Source organism: Choloepus didactylus, chromosome 23 (genome assembly GCF_015220235.1).
Source record: "Choloepus didactylus isolate mChoDid1 chromosome 23, mChoDid1.pri, whole genome shotgun sequence".
NCBI lineage: Eukaryota > Metazoa > Chordata > Mammalia > Pilosa > Megalonychidae > Choloepus > Choloepus didactylus.
In genome coordinates, this window is record NC_051329.1 from 28,378,932 (window position 1) to 28,397,026 (window position 18,095).

General features: G+C 43.8%; 1 protein-coding gene across 3 annotated transcripts in view; it reads left to right on the forward strand.

Moving 5' to 3' along the window:
- The first annotated feature begins 825 nt into the window (after nt 1-825).
- OSBP2 (oxysterol binding protein 2) overlaps nt 826-18,095 on the forward strand; it is a 217,920-nt gene continuing 200,650 nt past the window's right edge. For 2 of the 3 annotated variants that reach the window (XM_037817126.1, XM_037817127.1), the window contains exon 1: nt 826-1,484. In XM_037817126.1, the coding sequence (XP_037673054.1) occupies nt 853-1,484 (632 nt within the window). In that variant the 5' untranslated portion in view covers nt 826-852. The remainder of the gene's footprint in view (nt 1,485-18,095) is intronic. The other variant, XM_037817129.1, reaches the window with a different exon arrangement.

Consider the following 18,095-nt stretch of genomic DNA (forward strand, 5'->3'; position numbering starts at 1 on the left):
TCCAGGTTAAGAACCTGGCTTTCAGGTGCATTCCTTGAAATACTGAAATGCTCGATTTACCAAAGCTCTTCCTCAGAGAAGCTGAACTATGCCGCCGCTTGCAGCGAAGCGCCCTGGCACCAACTAGGATCAGTCGGCCCAGAAGGCAGCGGCGGCTTCGGCCCATCGCGCCTGGGCGCATCGGGATGGACTCACAGGCAGGTTAATGGCTGCCAGAGGGAGGGAGGCGTCCTCCTCAGCTTTCAGCGCCACCTGGCTGGGGTCCTGTGCTTTCGTGGGTCCTGAGCGCCGCTCCTGCCCTCGCGGTGCGGGGAGCCGGCCCACCCGGAGTGGGTGGGTGGGGGTGGGGGCGGCGCAGGGCCCCGCGGGCTGGGAGCCGGCGGCCTCCGCATTCACCATTGTTCCCCCGGCGCCTGGCACGGGTTGGGACGCAGGCAGGGATGGCGGCCTGAAGCGCGCCGTTCCCTCTGCGTCGCCCCCGCCATCCCCGCCACCCCACGACGCTGTCAGCCCACAGGTGTTTCCAGGGCGCCTTTCCAAGGGGCCAGACCCCGAGCCGGGCGCTAGCGACGCCAGGGGAGGGACCGGGGTCCCAGTGGGGCCCGCTGCACGTCAGGCGCCGGCAGTGCTCTCGGAAAGACAACGGCCGAAAGACGCGGGCCACGCGGGGCGCCACGGGATGCAAAGGGGTCCGCGCGCGCTCTCGCGGCGCGGCGCGCGCACGTGACGGCGCCCACGCCCCCGGCCCCGCCCCGCCCGCGCCCCGACCCCGCCTTCCGGCCCCGCCCCCGCGTCCGCCCCCCACCCCCCACCCCCGCGCAGGGCTCGGCCGCGCTCGGGTCGGCGGGCTGTATGGGGAAAGCGGCCGCTTCGTGCCGAGGCGGCGGCTGCGGCGGCCGCTCCCGCGGGCTCTCGTCGCTCTTCACGGTTGTCCCCTGCCTGTCCTGCCACACGGCGGCGCCGGGCATGAACCCGTCTGCGCCCGGCTCCGAGCCGGAGCCAAAGCCTCAGCCCCAGCCAGTGTCGGAGCCCGAGCGGGTGTCTGAACAGGTGTCGGAGCCAGTTTCTGTGCCGCTGCCCAGATCGGAGCCTGCGTCCAAGCCGGTGTCTGGGCCGGGGCCAGGGCCCGGGCCGGACTCAGAAGTGATGCTGGGGCTGGGGGCGGGCCCAGGTGTAGGGGCTGGGCCCTTCACCAAGTCCGCCTCGGAACAGCTGCCGGTCCTGGGGCCGCCAGTGGGGAGCATGCCCTTGACCAAACTCGCGTCAGCGCCCCTGCCGGCGTTAAAGCCCCAGGCTCTCCCGCGACCGGTACAGGCAAGGGGAGCGTCTTTGGGGCAAGCGTCTGCTGGCGCGACCTCCTCCGCCCCCACGGTGTTACTGCCTCTGGACAGCTTCAGGGGCTGGCTCCTCAAGTGGACCAACTACCTGAAGGGCTATCAGCGCCGCTGGTTCGTGCTCAGCAATGGCCTCCTGTCTTACTACAGGTATGGAAGTGCCAGGGTGGGGCCATCTGACTTTGGCCATGCCTCTGGGCGGCCTCCAGGGTTGGGGGTCACTGCCATTAGCTAAGGGATGTTGGGTACAGCAAGAGAAATAACCAACACCCGTGGCCCACCTCCAAGGGCTTGGGGTTCCTGACATCTGGCGGGGGAACCCTCTGGGGCATGACCTCTGATGAGCTTGGGTTGAGGGGACAAGTGTGGCGGTAAAGTGAGGGCGTGATCACGGGGCCTTCAGTCCCCGTCTTGGTAGTTGTGGACCTGGGGAAGCTTCCTGCAGAGATCTGAGATGCCTCATGTCTGAGCTCCATGGCAATTTTCTGGCCAAGTCCATGGTTGCCTATAGACTGTTTCTGATGTCAAGTGGATATTTTCGGGAAGAGGGTGACAGAAGGATGCTTGTCTCACTTTGTTGCTGGCTGGAGTCAGACTCCAAAGTCCTTGCCCTTTCTGGTTCGGGAGCTGAGATCATTGTGTCAAGGATCACAGGGGGGTGGTCACCTTGTCCAGTCCTGGGGACCCATTCATGGGAAGAGCAGATTGCTCTCTCCTCAGTTGGCCACACAATTTGTATCTCACCTTTCCTGAAGCCAGTCCTTGGGCTGGGTACAGCAGACTCACAGATGTATCAGGCACAGCTTCTGCCCTTCAGGAACCCACATTGGCATCTTGGGGAGATGCAAAAGTGTTCTACTGTCTCATTCTCATTCCAGAAGCAGCGTGGGATTCAAAATTGAAGTCCCACAGGGAGATAGCTGACACTGCCTTCCTGTTGAAACTGGTTGAAAGGGGGAAAGAAAGATACTGAAGGTTTCTTGTCTTTTCTTGCTGGGCATGGCCTGGGTATGTTTCCTTGGCATGGATTTACTCTACTTGGCTGGTTGGCTTACTCTTTGAGGCTGCAGATCACACTATACCAGTGGTTCTCAAACTTGAGCATGCATCAGAATCCCTTGGAGGGTTTATTAAAATACAAATTGCTGGATCCAACCCACTGAGTTTATGATTCAGTGGATCTGGGGAAAGGTCTGACATTTGGCCTTTACAGCAAACTCCCATGTAGGGCCTGGGATGCCGGCCCAGGGCCTCATTCTCGCTGTAGTAAGCAGGAGGCCCTGCCTTGCTGTTTGCTCTGACTTGAGTCACCTCTCTTGCTTCACTTCACCAAGTAGTATCCATTCAGGTCGCTTAGCACACAGTTCAAACAGTCCTCCCTAGCCTTTTGGGAACAGAACTTCTGGAGGATGGTTGCGTCTCCAATGCCCCTGAGAATTTGGGACCTTTCCACATCTGGTGGGGGAACCCTCTGGGGCATGACCACTGATGAGCTTGGGTTGAGGGGACAAGTGGGGCAGTAAAGTGAGGGCGTGATCACTGGGCCTTCAGTCCTTGTCTTGGTAGTTGTGGACCTGGGGAAGCTTCCTGCAGAGATCTGAGATGCCTCATGTCTGAGCTCCATGGCAATTTTCTGGCCAAGTCCATGGTTGCCTATAGACTGTTTCTGATGGAGGCTCACTGTCTGCCTTTAATTGCTGGTGAAGCAAAAAGCTGAAATGCATTTCTAATGCACCCTTCTAATGTGGCATCCTGGCTCCCACCTGGCCACTGATCAGGGTTCTTAGAGTTAGGAGACTGAGCCGAAAAAGATCCTTTCCCAGTGGTCTCCTTTTCTCTCTCACCAGTCTTACAGCAGCCCCTCTAGCAGGTATGTAAACATTTCGCCAAGCCATACAGTGAAACGGACCGTCAGGATTTGTTTATAAATAAGCGTCACCCTGTCTTCTTGAAGTCAAAGGCAAGCCAGCCGTGGACCTCTCTCTGTTTTCCGTTTCATTCCCTTGTTTCATCCTCACTACCATGCGTGAACTGGGTCCCAGTATTATCCTGTTGTACAAATGAGGAGTTCTGAGGTTTGAGAGGGGAGGTAGCTGGCCTGAGGTCACCGGCCCAGTGCGGGGTGCAGAGATTTGTACCTGAGCTTCCTGGACTCTATGAGATCTGTGCCTGACCCTGATGTGTCCTGATGTCCACTCCCCCTTGAGCTCAGCATTTCTGAATTACCCCTATTATCCCAGATACTACTGTGGGGGTCAAGGGTAATGTTTCCATGTATAGGATCCTACAGTGGCAGGAAGGCTTTGCTGTCATGGCAGTAGAACTTGGCCTCATGGTTTGTTTGTTGTAGTAGTTGTTGATTTTAATAACAAAGCCATCCCATTTTCTTTCCTTACAAAAATTATGTACAGACCACTGGTATTTTGGGATCATCTCGAATGTGCAGATTCTCTGGGTAACTAGGAAATATTCTCACTGCTTGCAGATAAGGTTGTGTGGACAAATATATGTTTGGGGGAAGGAGGGGGAGTGGAAAGAAGCTTCTAGTGTGTGTGCTTGCACTGTCCATCTCTGCAGTTTAGTTTTGGGATATTTCCAGACTCAGAGGTGGGTAAGATTGTTGCTCAGATCGTTTGGGTGGATTGAATGATTCCTGACGACTGTACAGCACTGTGCTCTTGTTGGTTGGGAAGAAGTCGGGAAACTGAGGCTGAATGAAAGCATGTGAGCAGCTTACCCAGAGGCACCCGGTGGGGTTGGTATCCAGGTCTTCCCCGTTGTCTACACCACGGTTGACGAGTTCTTTCTACCATGGTTGAATGCTTCCACGGTTGGGTGTGTCTGCAGAAAAAACTCGTGTCATCGGTGAGAAAGGCCCTCCTGAGGGCCTTTCGCTGCTTCCTCCATGCGCTTTATTTCTGTCTTCTGGAGAACTCCTGTGACTCTCAGAAGTTGAGCTGTTCGATACCAGCCCCCATCCCATGGTCACTCTGGGTAGTTCTCCAGGTGGCTGGGACAGAGGCAAGATTCAGGGACTTGTGAGCTGAAGAGCGTTCATGTTCCTTTCTCAAATGGAAGGATCTGAAAACAGAGCAAAACAATTTTTTATTCATTACCCCCTTTCCTTAAGGGCCAGGTAGAGTCAGGTTTATTTGCTAGGGTGGTGTGGCTGGCAGAGAAGGAGTCAGAGCCATTTCTCTTGCTAGCGTCCCTTTTGGAAAGACCACTCTGTAAGTTTAACTAAGTGAAGCCCGGTGGCTGGAGAATGTGTGGGCATATTTCTCTCTTGTGCTCCTCATCAAAGCCCCCAGACCCCCCTCCCCAGGTAACCACCCCCCTAAATCCTGCTCACCATCCCCTTTCTTTCCATTGCTTTCAAGTTGTTGTTGTTTTAAAATATTTCTCAGTGTTGTTGTGTTCACAATGTGCTACCATCACCACCATCCATTACCAAAACTTTTCCATCATCCCAGATAGAAACTCTGTACATTTTAAGCCTTAACTCCCTATTTCCTACCCCTACCCCATTCTCTGGTGACCTCTATTCTAGATTCTTACTTTGTAAGTTTGCTTATTCTATGTTGTTTCAAATCAGTAAGATCATACAATATTTGTCTTTTGTGTCTGGCTTATTTCACGCAACAAAATGTATTCAAGATTCAACCATATTGTGCATGTATCAGAACTTCTCCTTTTCATGACTGAATAATATTCCATCGCATGTATATAGTGTATCTTGTTTATCTTTTCATCGGTTGATAGACACTTGGGTTGTTTCCACCTTTTGGCAATCGTGGTTAATGCTACTGTGAACATTGTTGTGCAAATATGTGTTCAAGTCCCTGCTTTCATTTCTTTTGGGCATATAGCTGGAAGTGGGATTGCCAGGTCATATGGTAATCCTGTGCTTAACTTAATTCTGCCAAACTGTCTTCCACAGCTGCTGCACCATTTTACATTGCCACCAGCAATAAATAAGTGTTCCTATTCCTCCACATCCTCTGTAACACTTGTAATTTTCCATTTTTTTAATGGTAGCCATTCTAGTGGGTGTGAAATGGTATCATTGTGGTTTTGATTTGCATTTCCCTAATGACTGATGATGCTGAGCATCTTTTCATGTGCTTTTTGGTCATTCGTATATCTTCTTCGGAAAAATGTCTATTCAGGTCTTTTGTCATTTAAAAATAGGATTGTTTGTCTTTTTGTTGTTGAGTTGAAAGATTTTCTTATATATTCTGGATATTAAGCCCTTATCAGATATGTGGTTTCCAAATATTTTCTCCTGTTGCGTAGGTTGTTGTATTACTTTCACGATAAAGTCCTTTGAGGTCCAAATGTTTCTGTTTTTGGTGAGGTCCCATTTCTTTTGTTGCTTGTGCTTTGGGTGTAGAGTCTAATAAAACATTGCCTACCATGAAGTCCTGAAGATACTTCCCTATGTTTTCTTCTAGGAGTTTTATAGTTCTGGTTCTTATGTTTAGGTCTTTGATCCATTTTGAGTTGATTTTGTAGTTTTAATTTAGTTTTACCTTCAAAAAAGCATATTTTTTATTTCAAGCATTTATAATTTTATAAAAAAGACTATTGTACAGATTTCTTTTTTATGCGTCTAATTTTGGCTGTTGTGTAACAGTCCACTATGTGGATGTACCACTTTTTATTCACCCATTTTCTTGTTGAAGAGTGTTCCGGTTTGCTAATGCTGCTGTTTTGCAAATACCAGAAATGGCTTGGCTTTTATAAAGGGGGTTTATTTGGTTACAAAGTTATAGTCTTAAGGCCATAAAAGTGTCCAAGCTATGGTGTCAACAAGTATACCTTGTTTCCAGTGGCATCAGGAAAACATGTGCTAGCTGGGAAGGCATGTGGCTGGCATCTGCTGATCCCAGGTTGGGTTCCAGCTCCTCTCTCAGCTCCTGTGTGTTCTTCAAAGTGACCTCTTGGCTGTGGCTCCATCTGGGCCTGTGTGGCTCTTTTTAAAGTACTCCAGTGATCCAATAAAGACCCACCCTGAATGGGTGGGGCAACACCTCCATGGAAATAATCCAATGAGAGGTCTCACCCACAGTTGATTGAGTCACATCTCCATGGAAACATCCAATCAAAAATTTCCGACTTAATCAACACTAATACGTTTTCTCCCCACACAAGGTTGCATTACAGAATGTGGCTTTTTCTGGGGGACATAATATATATAGACTGGCAGAAGGGGTCACCATAGAGATTCCTGCACATGTGTAGGAGTTTCTTTTGGGTTGAAAGCACTGGGTTGAAGAGTATGTTTTATGTTTTATGGCATACTATTTTCCAAGGTAGTTGTACCAATTTATACCACCACCAGTGAATAAGAGATACATTTGGTATTGTCAACTTTTTTATTTTTCTCAGTCAAATGGGTATATATGGCATGTAATAGTAGTCTTGACTTACATTTCAATCCCCATGTTTTTTTTTGCTTGGCAATTTATTGAGGTATAATTTACATATAATAAAATGCATCCATTGTATGTAAAGAATTTGAGTTTTGACCAATGTATACAACTGTGTAAGCATCACCACAATTCAGATATAAAACATTTTCCATCACCCAAAAAGCTGCCTTATGTCCCTAGATTATATGCTTTTTTTTTTAACATGTTTTTGAACTTTTAATTTTGAAATAATTTCAAAATTACAGGACAGTTGCAAAAATAACACAAACCCCCCACAGGGAACTCCAACATACCCCCAAATACTCAAAGTCTACCAGTTTTAACATTTTGCCACCTTTGAAGACTTTCTTTCTCGCCCTTCCTTCCTTTCTTTTTTTCTTTCTTTCTCTCTCTTTCTATTTCCTTCCTTCTTTCCTCCCCCCTTCTATGTCTATCTGTTTTCTGAACATCTGAAAATGGGTTGCACGCATCATACTCACTGAACAGATAATACTTCCATGTACACTTCCTGTGAACAGGATATTCACTTATAGTGCAGTTATCAAGTTCCAGAAATTTAACATTGATATAAAGCTTACATTCTATATTCCAATTTTTTCTTATGTCCCAATAATGTCCTTTTGAGCCTTTTTAAAAATATTCTTGAATCCCACCCATATCATGTATTACATTTAATTCTCATTATCACTTTAGTTTCTCTTTCTTTTTAAATTGTGAAAACATATATACAACATAAATCTTCCCATCCCATCCGCTCCCAAGAGTACCTGCCATTCAGTGGAATTAATCACATTCACAAGGTTGCAGTACCCTCACCACCGTTCATTACTAGAACTTTCCCTTCACCCCAAACAGAAACCCTATATTCATTTTGCATTAACTCCCTTTTGCCCCTGTCCCCCACCTCTGTTAACCAATACTCTACGTTCTGTCTCTATGATCTTGCTTATCCTCTTATAGTTTCTTTGTGTTACCATAGGGCTTAAATCTAACATCCTAAATCTATAACAATCTTGTTTGCTTGGATACCAACTTCAATAGCGTATAAAAACTATGTTCCTGTACTCTTCTGACCCCTACCTTTATGTAATTCTTGTCACAAATTACGTATTTATACATTATGAGTCCAAAACCATTGATTTATCATTACATTATATACATTTGTCTTTTAGATTCTGTAGGAAGTAAAATGTGGAGTAACAAATAAAAAATACAATAATATTCACATTTATATTTACCCATGTCATTATCTTTACTGGAGATCTTTATTACGTCAGTGGCTTCAGACAACCGTCTAGTGTCCTTTCCTTTCGACCAGCAGAACTCCCTTTAGCATTTTCTTGTAGGACTAGTCAAGTGGTGATGAAGGCCCTCAGCTTTTATCTGGCAGTGTATTAATTCTTCCCTCGTTTTTTTGAAAGACAGTTTTGCCAGTTACGGAATTCTTGGTTGGCAATATTTTGCTTGCTTTCAGTGCTTCAAATATGTGTACACGCTGCCTTCTTTCCTCTGTGGTTTCCAAAGAGAAATCAGCACTTGACCTTGAAGCTTCCTTGTGACACATTATTTTTCTCTTGGGGCTTTCAGAGTTCTCTCTTCATCTTTGGCATTCAGCAGTTTGATTATAACATGGCACAGTGGGCATCTATTTGGATTTGTCTTGGTTGGAGTTCATGGAGCAGCTTGATATGTATATTCATGTCTTCATGTTGAATAGATGAAGTTTTCAACCATTATTTCTTTGAATATTTTCTCTGCTCCTTTCTCTCTCTTTTCTCTTTCTGGGACTCCCACACCATGTGTAGATTGGAGCACCTGATGGTGTCCCACAGGGTCCTCAGTCTCTGTTCACTTTCCATTCTTTCTTCTTTCTGCTCCTCAGATTGGATGATTTCAATAGTCTTCTCTTCAAGTTCACTGATTCTTCTGCCAGCTCCACTATGCTGTATTGAACTCCTCTAGGGAATTTTTAATTTCTGTTACTGTAATCTTCAGTTCTCTTTGGTTTCTTTTCATAATTTCCATCTCTCTATTGATATTTTCCTTGTGTTCATCTGTTTTCCTGATTTCCTTTAGTTCTTTGTGCATGTTTTCCTTTAGATCTTTGAGGATATGTAAGATCATTTTTTAAAAGTCTTGGTCGGTATGTCCCAGGTCTGAACCTCTTCATTGATGGTTTCTGGTTTCTGATGCTTTAATCTCCTTTGCCTGGATCATCGCTTCTTGTTTCTTTTTATGTGTTATAATCTTTTGTTGAAACCAGGACATTTGATATTTTAATGTGTTCTCACTAGAATTTAGATGCTGAGACATCTGTTCCTTAAGCTTGTATCTAGCTAATGTTATGACAGAGCTTTCCTTGAATGACAGGAGCTAAAAAAGAAAAAAAAAAAGGAAAAAAAAGAAACCGCCTTTCCCAGACTTTGCAGATTGACCTGCGTGAGTGCTCTCCTTCAGAGTTTATCCATATGATGAGTTTAGAGACTAGTTCCAGGCCAGAGCTTAGGGCCTCCCTGATCCTATCTGCACATGCATCTTGTCTTGGGCATGTACGTTTGCCCTAGGAATTCTTCCATTTACCACAGATACAAATGTCCCCTCTTCCCTACGAAACAGTTTCCTCACAGTTCTGGGAACTGCACTGTATGTCCTACAGACAGCAATCCCTTGCCCCTGGCAGGCGTTTGACTGCTCTCCCACAGTGTTCTGTAGGAGAGTTCCATGTACTGCCTTCTACATGCAAGGCAAATTCTGGGACCGCAAATCTCTCAGGCCACTGCCAGACAGGTTGGGCCAGACGTACATGCTCCTAGTGTGTGCACTAGAGTTACTTTGCTCCCTCTGGAACTGGGACCATGGATCCGCACTGGGAGCGTGGGCCAGCTGCGTGCCAAGCCAGTGAGGGGTGGGAGAGGGCCATTCGGAGTGCGGGACATCCTACCACTTTTAAGTAGCCTTTTACTTGATTGGGCACTCGCCCTGTTGCTGCAGTCCTGTAACTGTTTTCTGGAGCTTTGAGAAAATTGTTTCTGTCAGCGCTTGCTGGTTCTTCAAAGCTTCTGTGGGGAGATGGAGCCCACTCTGCCATCTTGATTGGGGCAGGGCCTCTCCATTAATTTTACCTCAACAGAAAAATAGTGGGGATTTGGATTAGAGTTTCTCCATTAAGTGTGACTTCCTCAGGTACTTATGCTCTGGATTTTTCTTTTTTTAAATTTTTTAAATTTTTAATAAATGCAATTTTATTGAGATATATTCACAAACCATATAATCCATCCAAAGTATACAATCAGTGGCCCATAGTATCATCATATAGTTATGCATCCATCACCACAATCCATTTTAGAACATTTTCATTAAGCAAAAAAAAATAAATAAATAAATAATGAAAAAGAAAAAAAGAAAAAAGAAAAAAAAACACCCAAAACAACCCATACCCTTTATCTGCCCCCTATTATTTATATATTTTGTGTGGTTATTTGATTACTCATTATTATTTGATTACCGTATGGTAGATCCAGGGACTGTCAGTCACAGGGTTTTCAGAATCACATGATCACTGTGCTAGAAGCTTTATTTTCTTAGCTCTTACATTTATATCTATGAGCAGATATATATATATATATATGTGTGTGTGTGTGTGTGTGTGTGTGTGTATATACATATACACATATATATATGTAAAACAAAGTATGGCTCTAGGTTGGATTTTTTTGCCTATGCATACATTTGTTCCAGCACCATTTGTTGAAAAGACTATCCTTTCTCCACAGAATTGCCTTCTCACTTTTGTTGAAAATCAGTTGTTGATACAGGTGTGGATCTATTTCTGGACTCTGTTCCATTGAGCTATTTGTGTATCTTTTCACCATGGATTTTTCTTGAGAAGCTCATTTGATTGCTTAAGCTTATTGCAAGGAAAAAGTGCCAACTGTTGGGTTTAGTAACATTCATATTACCAGGAATTTTTAAATATACTTTGTAAATATTGTCACATATAAAAAGTATATATGCATAATTGTTGACAGGCTTTTACTTCTTTCCAACAATGTGCTAAGAATATAAATAAAAGAATACATGAGGTTCTCATTCCATTGCTTGGCACTCTTCATTACATATCTAAACATTTATAGTCTATTGGGATACCAATAAGGATAACATAGTTTTTCATTCAATTTTTTTCCCAGTTTGTTGTTTCCATTAAAAAAATTCAGCACCACCTCTCATCTTGTAGAGAACATGTAATTATATGAAATTACATTGAGAACGTGTAATTACATGAAATTAAGAGAAAATTCATAAATAGTGCAAAATTTTCACAACTAGTGGCCTAGCAAGACCTTAATGGGGAAAGTGTTCCAAAGATAAACTTTATCCACAATGATGACAAAATGATTTGGCTAAGCAAAACTCTGCTTTGTTCTATACCACTTGCTTATTTGATGACATCGTAAATGACATTTATTTCACAGGAAATTATTTCAGGCTGAAGCATTTGTTTTACTTTATTTATTGTTATGACTGATCTATATTAGGAATGGCTGTGCCTCTTAGCAAGGAAGGCCTCAACAAAATTAGAGGGTCTATAAGAAAGGGGGCTATAGTCAAGTGAAAGTAAACTTTCAAAGTCCTCTGGCTGAGGAAGACCCACTGAACATTTGGTTAGCTGAGCCTGTTTTGTGGTGGTGACCAGGTTACAAAAGATTGTGCACCAAGACATCGTTGCCTCTAGGATGGTTTGTGCATTAATTCCTCAAGCAAGTCAAACTCTAAGGCCAACTCTTGTAGTCTGAGCACCAAGAAATAGTAATGTTTTCACTGTCAGTTTAGATGATACTTGAAGGATGGGAATGGAAAAGATCGTCCAGTTGCAAAGTGTCCCTGAAAAAGTGAAGTTGAGGGTGCAAACCTGCAGGTTGAGCCATTTGGGTGACCACATAAGGGTTGGACATCCCAGAAGGTGGCCTTATTATTTGGGGTTCAGCTTTCATTTGAAACATCATTCAGTGTTGCATACCATAAGACCAGTAGGAGGACAAAAAAGGCACACACAGGTTGATAATGTGTAAACATTTGTTTGAAGTATATTTTCTTGACATTTAGCATGTGGGTGTTGCAAAGAGATAATGAGCAGACTAGCAGCGTGTTTTGGAGGCACACAGTGCACGCCGGCATTTTGAGCAGTTCTAGTGACATGAGGCCCGATTTCCCCCAGAAACTTGCTCCTCCTCCTAACTCCCCTCTTTCTATGAATAGTTCCCCACCACCCAAGCTTGGGCTGCAAACCTGAGTCACACTTAATGCCTCCTTTCCTCCTCCCACCCCACATCAGAATGCATTGCCAAGCCCTGTCTTGTCTTCTCTAGCTCTTCCTCTATCCCTCGTGTCTTCAGCTAACATAGAGGACTCTGGCCACTTAACTGATGTCCCAGCTTCTGCCCCTGGATGGTGCAGCCCTGCTCTGATGCTAGCTCCTTATCCCAATGTCCCTGGGGTTGCTTCAGCTTCTTGCTCTTCTCTCTCAGCAGCTTCATCCCCTGAGTAAGCAGTTCCCAATATTGAATTCCTTCTGTTTGAAATCCCTACAGTGGCCCTGACTGACCCAAGGACCCGCTCTTCCTCCCCTAGGAGCTTACAGGGCACATTGATGGCATCTCTACAGACAATTTTGTACCTATGGAACCCCACAGCCAAGTTCATCTTCTTCTTTGTATTCCATCTTGAGCTTGGCATAGCGCTTTGCTGCTGATGTGCTCTCAACAGCTTGGTTATTCTGTGAATGGCTGAGTGAGTAAATGAATGAGAATTGCCTGCAATTTTATGGGATTTTAGAAAGCCAAGTATGTTGGTGCCAAACTTGGATTTTTCTTAATCTGTTTTTTTTTTTTAATTTAAAAAACATGTTTGCTGAAATAAGATTGGGAAGATAAATTGGAGCTTGCAGGGTTAAGCCAAGAGTGCCAGAACTGTGGATTATCTGGAAATGTTATGTTGATGGCTTTGAATGTGTTGAAATAGGCTACTCAGTAAACTGATAATTTATTCCTCTGGTCTTTATTTGTATTTCCACAGGTTGCAAGTGTTTATATACATGTGGTTTATATACTGGGATGATGTATCACATTGTAAAGTGGGGCAAGGGCTGGAGGATAGGGGAGCAAAGAAAATTCTATTAAAAGGGCTTTTCACAGTCTTACAACTCTTTAAGCTAGTTTCCTGCGTGCTTGATGGTTTGCCATACATGTGTTTTATGCACAGCTGATAAAAAGACCTTACATCTGCAGGGTGCTTTGCAGAGGTCAGAGCAATTTCCAGTTCACAGATATTCTGTGCTTGGGTGAAGGCCTTGTCATTCTTGGATGTGGAGGGAGAAGTGGAAGCTCAGCAAGGTTGTGACCTGCTAGAGGTGGAAGCACCAGGACGTAAGCACGGTTCCTGAAAAGGTGTCCACCTCCCTCACATCGGGGAGACTTCTCTTGCTGGGGTCCCCAAGACCACCTCCCCATTCGATGATTCACTAGGAAGACCCACAGGATACAGTATGTGGTTTTATAGCTATGAATTATCACTGCAAAAGGATGCAAAACTCCATCAGCAAAGAGAAAAGGCGCATGGGGCGAATTCCAGTGAAAACCAAGCACAAGCTTCCAAGAACCCTCTCCTAGTGGAGTCACACACGGCATGCTTAATTCCTCCAGAAACGAACTGTGACAACATATGGGAAGTGTTGCTAACCAGGGAAGCTCATTAGCAACTCAGCGCCCAGGATTTTTATTGGAGGCTGATCACGTAGGCACCCTCTGCCACTTTCAAGTACACAATTCACTGGTATTCATGACATTCACAAGTTCTGGGGTCATGCCAGGTGCTGCACACTTTTTTTCTTTTATGTGCGATGCTTTCCAGCGTCTGTTTCCATTTTTAAGCGTTCCCGGAGTTCTGATCACTGAGTAATGCTTCACTTGTTTTGTCACCTCCTCACGTGGTCGGCCAGAGCTCTGTATGCTTAATATCCATTTAACAACCTTGACTCACACCATTTGATCTGCAGTGCTGGGCCATTGCCTGAAACCAAGAGGAGGGCAGGTAGCATTACTGAGCTTGTGCAGCAAACTGCCAGATAGTTTTTCCCTTTGAAGCAGCAGTGGGCATTGTCTTCCTAAAATACAGCATGGCAGCTTCCCTGGGCTCACCAGACAAAGCCCCAACCCCGGTCCCTGGGCTTGACAATCACTGCCCTTCCCAGCAAGGCCCCCACCTCTCTATTCCCCCATCTCTCCCCATTCCCCTGGCCTTAACTTTCCTCCGCCAAATCACCTTACAGTATTCCCCCTCGGAATCACATGCCTTTCATTCTCCCCTCCAGACCTCTGCACCTGCCAGCCCTGCAGCCAGGAGGATCTCCTCTCATTGCTGCTGAAATCCTAGCTGGGTATTCTTTTTTTTTTTTTTTTTTTAATTCAGTTTTATTGAGATATATTCACATACCATACAGTCATCCATGGTGTACAATTAACTGTTCACAGTACCATCATATGTTTGTGCATTCATCACCCCAATCTATTTTTGAACATTTTTCTTACACTAGAAAGAATAAAAATAGGAATAAGAAATAAAAGTTAAAAAGAACACCCAAATCATCCCCCCATCCCACCTTATTTTTCATTTAGTTTTTGTCCCCATTTTTCTACTCATTCATCCATACACAGGATAAAGGGAGTGCAATCCACAAGGCTTTCACAATCACACTGTGGCGCTATACAGTTATACAATCGTCTTCAAGAGTCAAGGCTACTGGGTTGCAGTTTGATAGTTTCAGGTATTTACTTCTAGCTATTCCAATACATTAAAAACCTAAAAAGTGTTATCCATATAGTGTGTAAGAATGTCCACCTGAGTGATCTCTCGACTCCATTTGAAATCTCTCAGCCAGTGAAACTTCATTTTGTTTAATTTTGCATCCCCCTTTTGGTCAAGAAGTTCTCAATCCCATGTTGTTGGGTCCAGATTCATCCCCAGGAGTCATATCCCACTTTTCCAGGGAGATTTACACCCCTGGGAGTCATGTCCCATGTAGGGGGGAGGGCAGTGAGTTCACCTGCCAAGTTGGGTTAGCTAGAGAGAGAGGGTCACATCTGAGCAACAAAGAGGCGGTACTCAGGGGGAGACTCTTAGGCACAATTATAAGCAGGTTTAGCCTCTCCTTTGCTGTAACAAGCTTCATAAGGACAAGCCCCAAGATAGAGTGCTTGGCATATCAAACTGTCAGTCCCCAGTGTTTGTGAGAACATCCCTAGTTGGGTATTCTTAATTCAAGGGTTGGCTCAGCACGGACCTGCCTGGATTGCCTTGCAAAGAGCTGGAGGACATGCCCTTCCTCTGGACTTCCTCTTGGCTGTCATGTCATTGGGTCATGCTCCCCTCTCATGGATGTTGGACCCTCTCCCCCCACCAAGTGAATACCTCTTCCCTCCCCACTGTGCATGTCTTCTCACTGTAGCTTCCCCTGGGGTGCTTAACATAGAGGCTTGTACTTAGTAGATGCTCAATAATTCTCATTAAAGTGTTTTTATAGAAAAGATGCTCTGTAATTTTAATAGTTTTCGTGTGATGAAGACCCAACATGCAGTAACCCCGGGGCAGTCACTTAACTGCCGGGCGAATGGAGTGATTTGGGGCTGCCTGGGTTCAGCTTTCACAGCCCCATTTCTGAGCATTAGCATGAGTCAAGGATGTAGGATGGTATTGAGAACTCGTATTCATGTATTTTTTTTAATTAAATTCAGTTTTATTGAGATATAGTCACATACCATACAGTCATCCATGGTGTACAATCAACTGTTCACAGTACCATCTTATAATTGTGCATTCATCACCCCCATCTATTTTTGAACATTTTCCTTACACCAGAAAGAATAAGAATAAGAATGAAAAATAAAAGTAAAAAAGAACACCCAAATCATTCCCCCAGTCCCACCCTATTTTTCATTCAGTTTTTGTCCCCATTTTTCTACTCATCCATCCATACTCTGGATAAAGGGAGTGTGATCCACAAGGTTTTCACAATCACACTGTCACCCCTTGTAAGCTACATTGTTATACAATCGTCTTCAAGAGTCAAGGGTACTGGATTGCAGTTTGATAGTTCAGGTATTTACTTCTAGCTATTCCAATACATTAAAACATAAAAAGTGTTGTCCATATAGTGCGTAAGAATGTCCACCAGAGTGACCTCTCAACTCCATTTGAAATCTCTCAGCCAGTGAAACTTCATTTCTTTTCATTTCGCATCTCCCTTTTGGTCAAGAAGATGTTCTCAATCCCACGATGCTGGGTCCAGATTCATTCCCGGGAGTCATATCCTGCGTTACCAGGGAGATTTGTATTCATTTATTTTTAGAACTCTGTTATGAAGAATTTTAAATGTACATAAGAGTAGATAGGATAGTATATGAATGCCCGTGCATCCATTACCCAGTTTCAGCAATTATTAACTCCTGGTCAATCTTGTTTCTTCTTTGCCCCCCTCTCATATCATTATTAGAAAATGAATGTTTATTGGATTTAAAGTTTTTTGTGTGTTAACAGATCTGTAACATAAAATTTCCCATTTTGACCCCTTGCAAGTATACAATTCATTGGTTTTAATTACATTCACAATGTTGTGCTACCATCACCACCATTCCTTACCAGATTTTTCCATTACCCCAAACAGAAACTGTACCCATTAAACATTAACTCCCCACACTTCACCCGCACCTCCAAACCCTGGTATCTGTAATCTACTCTCTGTCTCTATGAATTTGTATATTCTAGTTATTTCATGTAAGTGAATTGATACAATGTTTGTTCTTTTGTGTCTGGCTTGTTTCACTCAGCATGATGTCTTCAAGGTCATCCATGTTTTAGCATGTATCAGAACTTTGTTCCGTTTTAGGGCTGAATAATACTCTATCTTGTGGATATACTGTGTTTTGTTTATCCATTCCTCTGTTGATGGACACTTGGGTTGCTTTCACCTTGTGGCAGTGGTAGTTAATGCTACTATGAACATTGGTGGGCAAATATTTGTCTGAGTTCATGCTTTCAGTTCTTTTGGGTATTTAGCTAGAAATGGGATGGCCAGGTCATATGGTAATTCTATATTTAACTTTCTGAGGAACCACCAAAGTTTCCCACAGTAGCTGCCCCATTTTATATTACCACAGCAATGTATGAGGGGTTCATATTTCTCTGCATCCTTGTCAACACTTGTTATTTTCTATTTTAAAAAAATAGCCATCTTAGTGGGTGTGAAGTCATATCTCATTATGGTTTTGATTTGCATTTCCCTAATGGCTAATAATATTGAACAGCTTTTCATGTGTGTATTGGCCATTTGTAGATCTTTGGAGAATTGTCTATTTAAGTCCTTTGTCCATTTTTAAATTGGTTTCTTCTTTTGCTGTTCTCTCATATTATTTTGATGTCAATCTCAAATACTATATTTCATCTGTAAATGTTTTGGTATGTATCTCTAAAGGATAAGGATTTTTTTTAAAAAATGACATATCCACAATACCATCATTACAACTAAAACAAATTACTAACAATTCCCTATTATCATAAAATATCCAGTAGATGTTTATAGTTTCAGTTGTTTCAAATGTCACAATTGTTTTTTTTACCTAAATAAGGTTCACACATTGAGACTAGTGATAGGCCATTTGAATGTCTTTTAAATAGGTTCCCATTCCATCTCTCTCTTTTTTTTAAACTTGCAATTTATTTGTGAAAGAAGCTGGGATTTTGACCTGAAGAGTTTCCCACAGTCTGGATTTGCTGATTGCATTTCTTTGGTGTAGGTTAATATGTTCCTGTGTCTGTCCTTTGTAGTTCATTAATTTGGTAGATGCATTCAGAAACTTGATCAGGTAGTGATGTGTTCTTTCATCAGGAGCTCATGCTGTCTGGTGGCATCGTTAGCAGCTGGTGATGAGTAGCCTGGTGGCCTCATTCATTCCTTAGGGTCTTCAAAATGGTGATATTCTATCATTTCTCCCTCATTTATTAGCAGGGATACTTCTATAAAGAGGAACTTTCCCTCATCTGCTACTCATTGGTTATTCAGTGATACAGTTCATACAGGAAAGGCAGAATAAATCCTTGACTCTCTCCTTTAAGTCACTAGTTTTCAAAATAATGAGTTGGTTCTTACCTTCCAATTGTGACCAATTAGTATTGTTTTCTTAAGTATTATTATAATCTCATGGATATAATATGCTTGATGTGCTTCAACCTGCTGCCATTATTATCTTCAACAGTGCTCAAATGGTCCTGCCTTCTC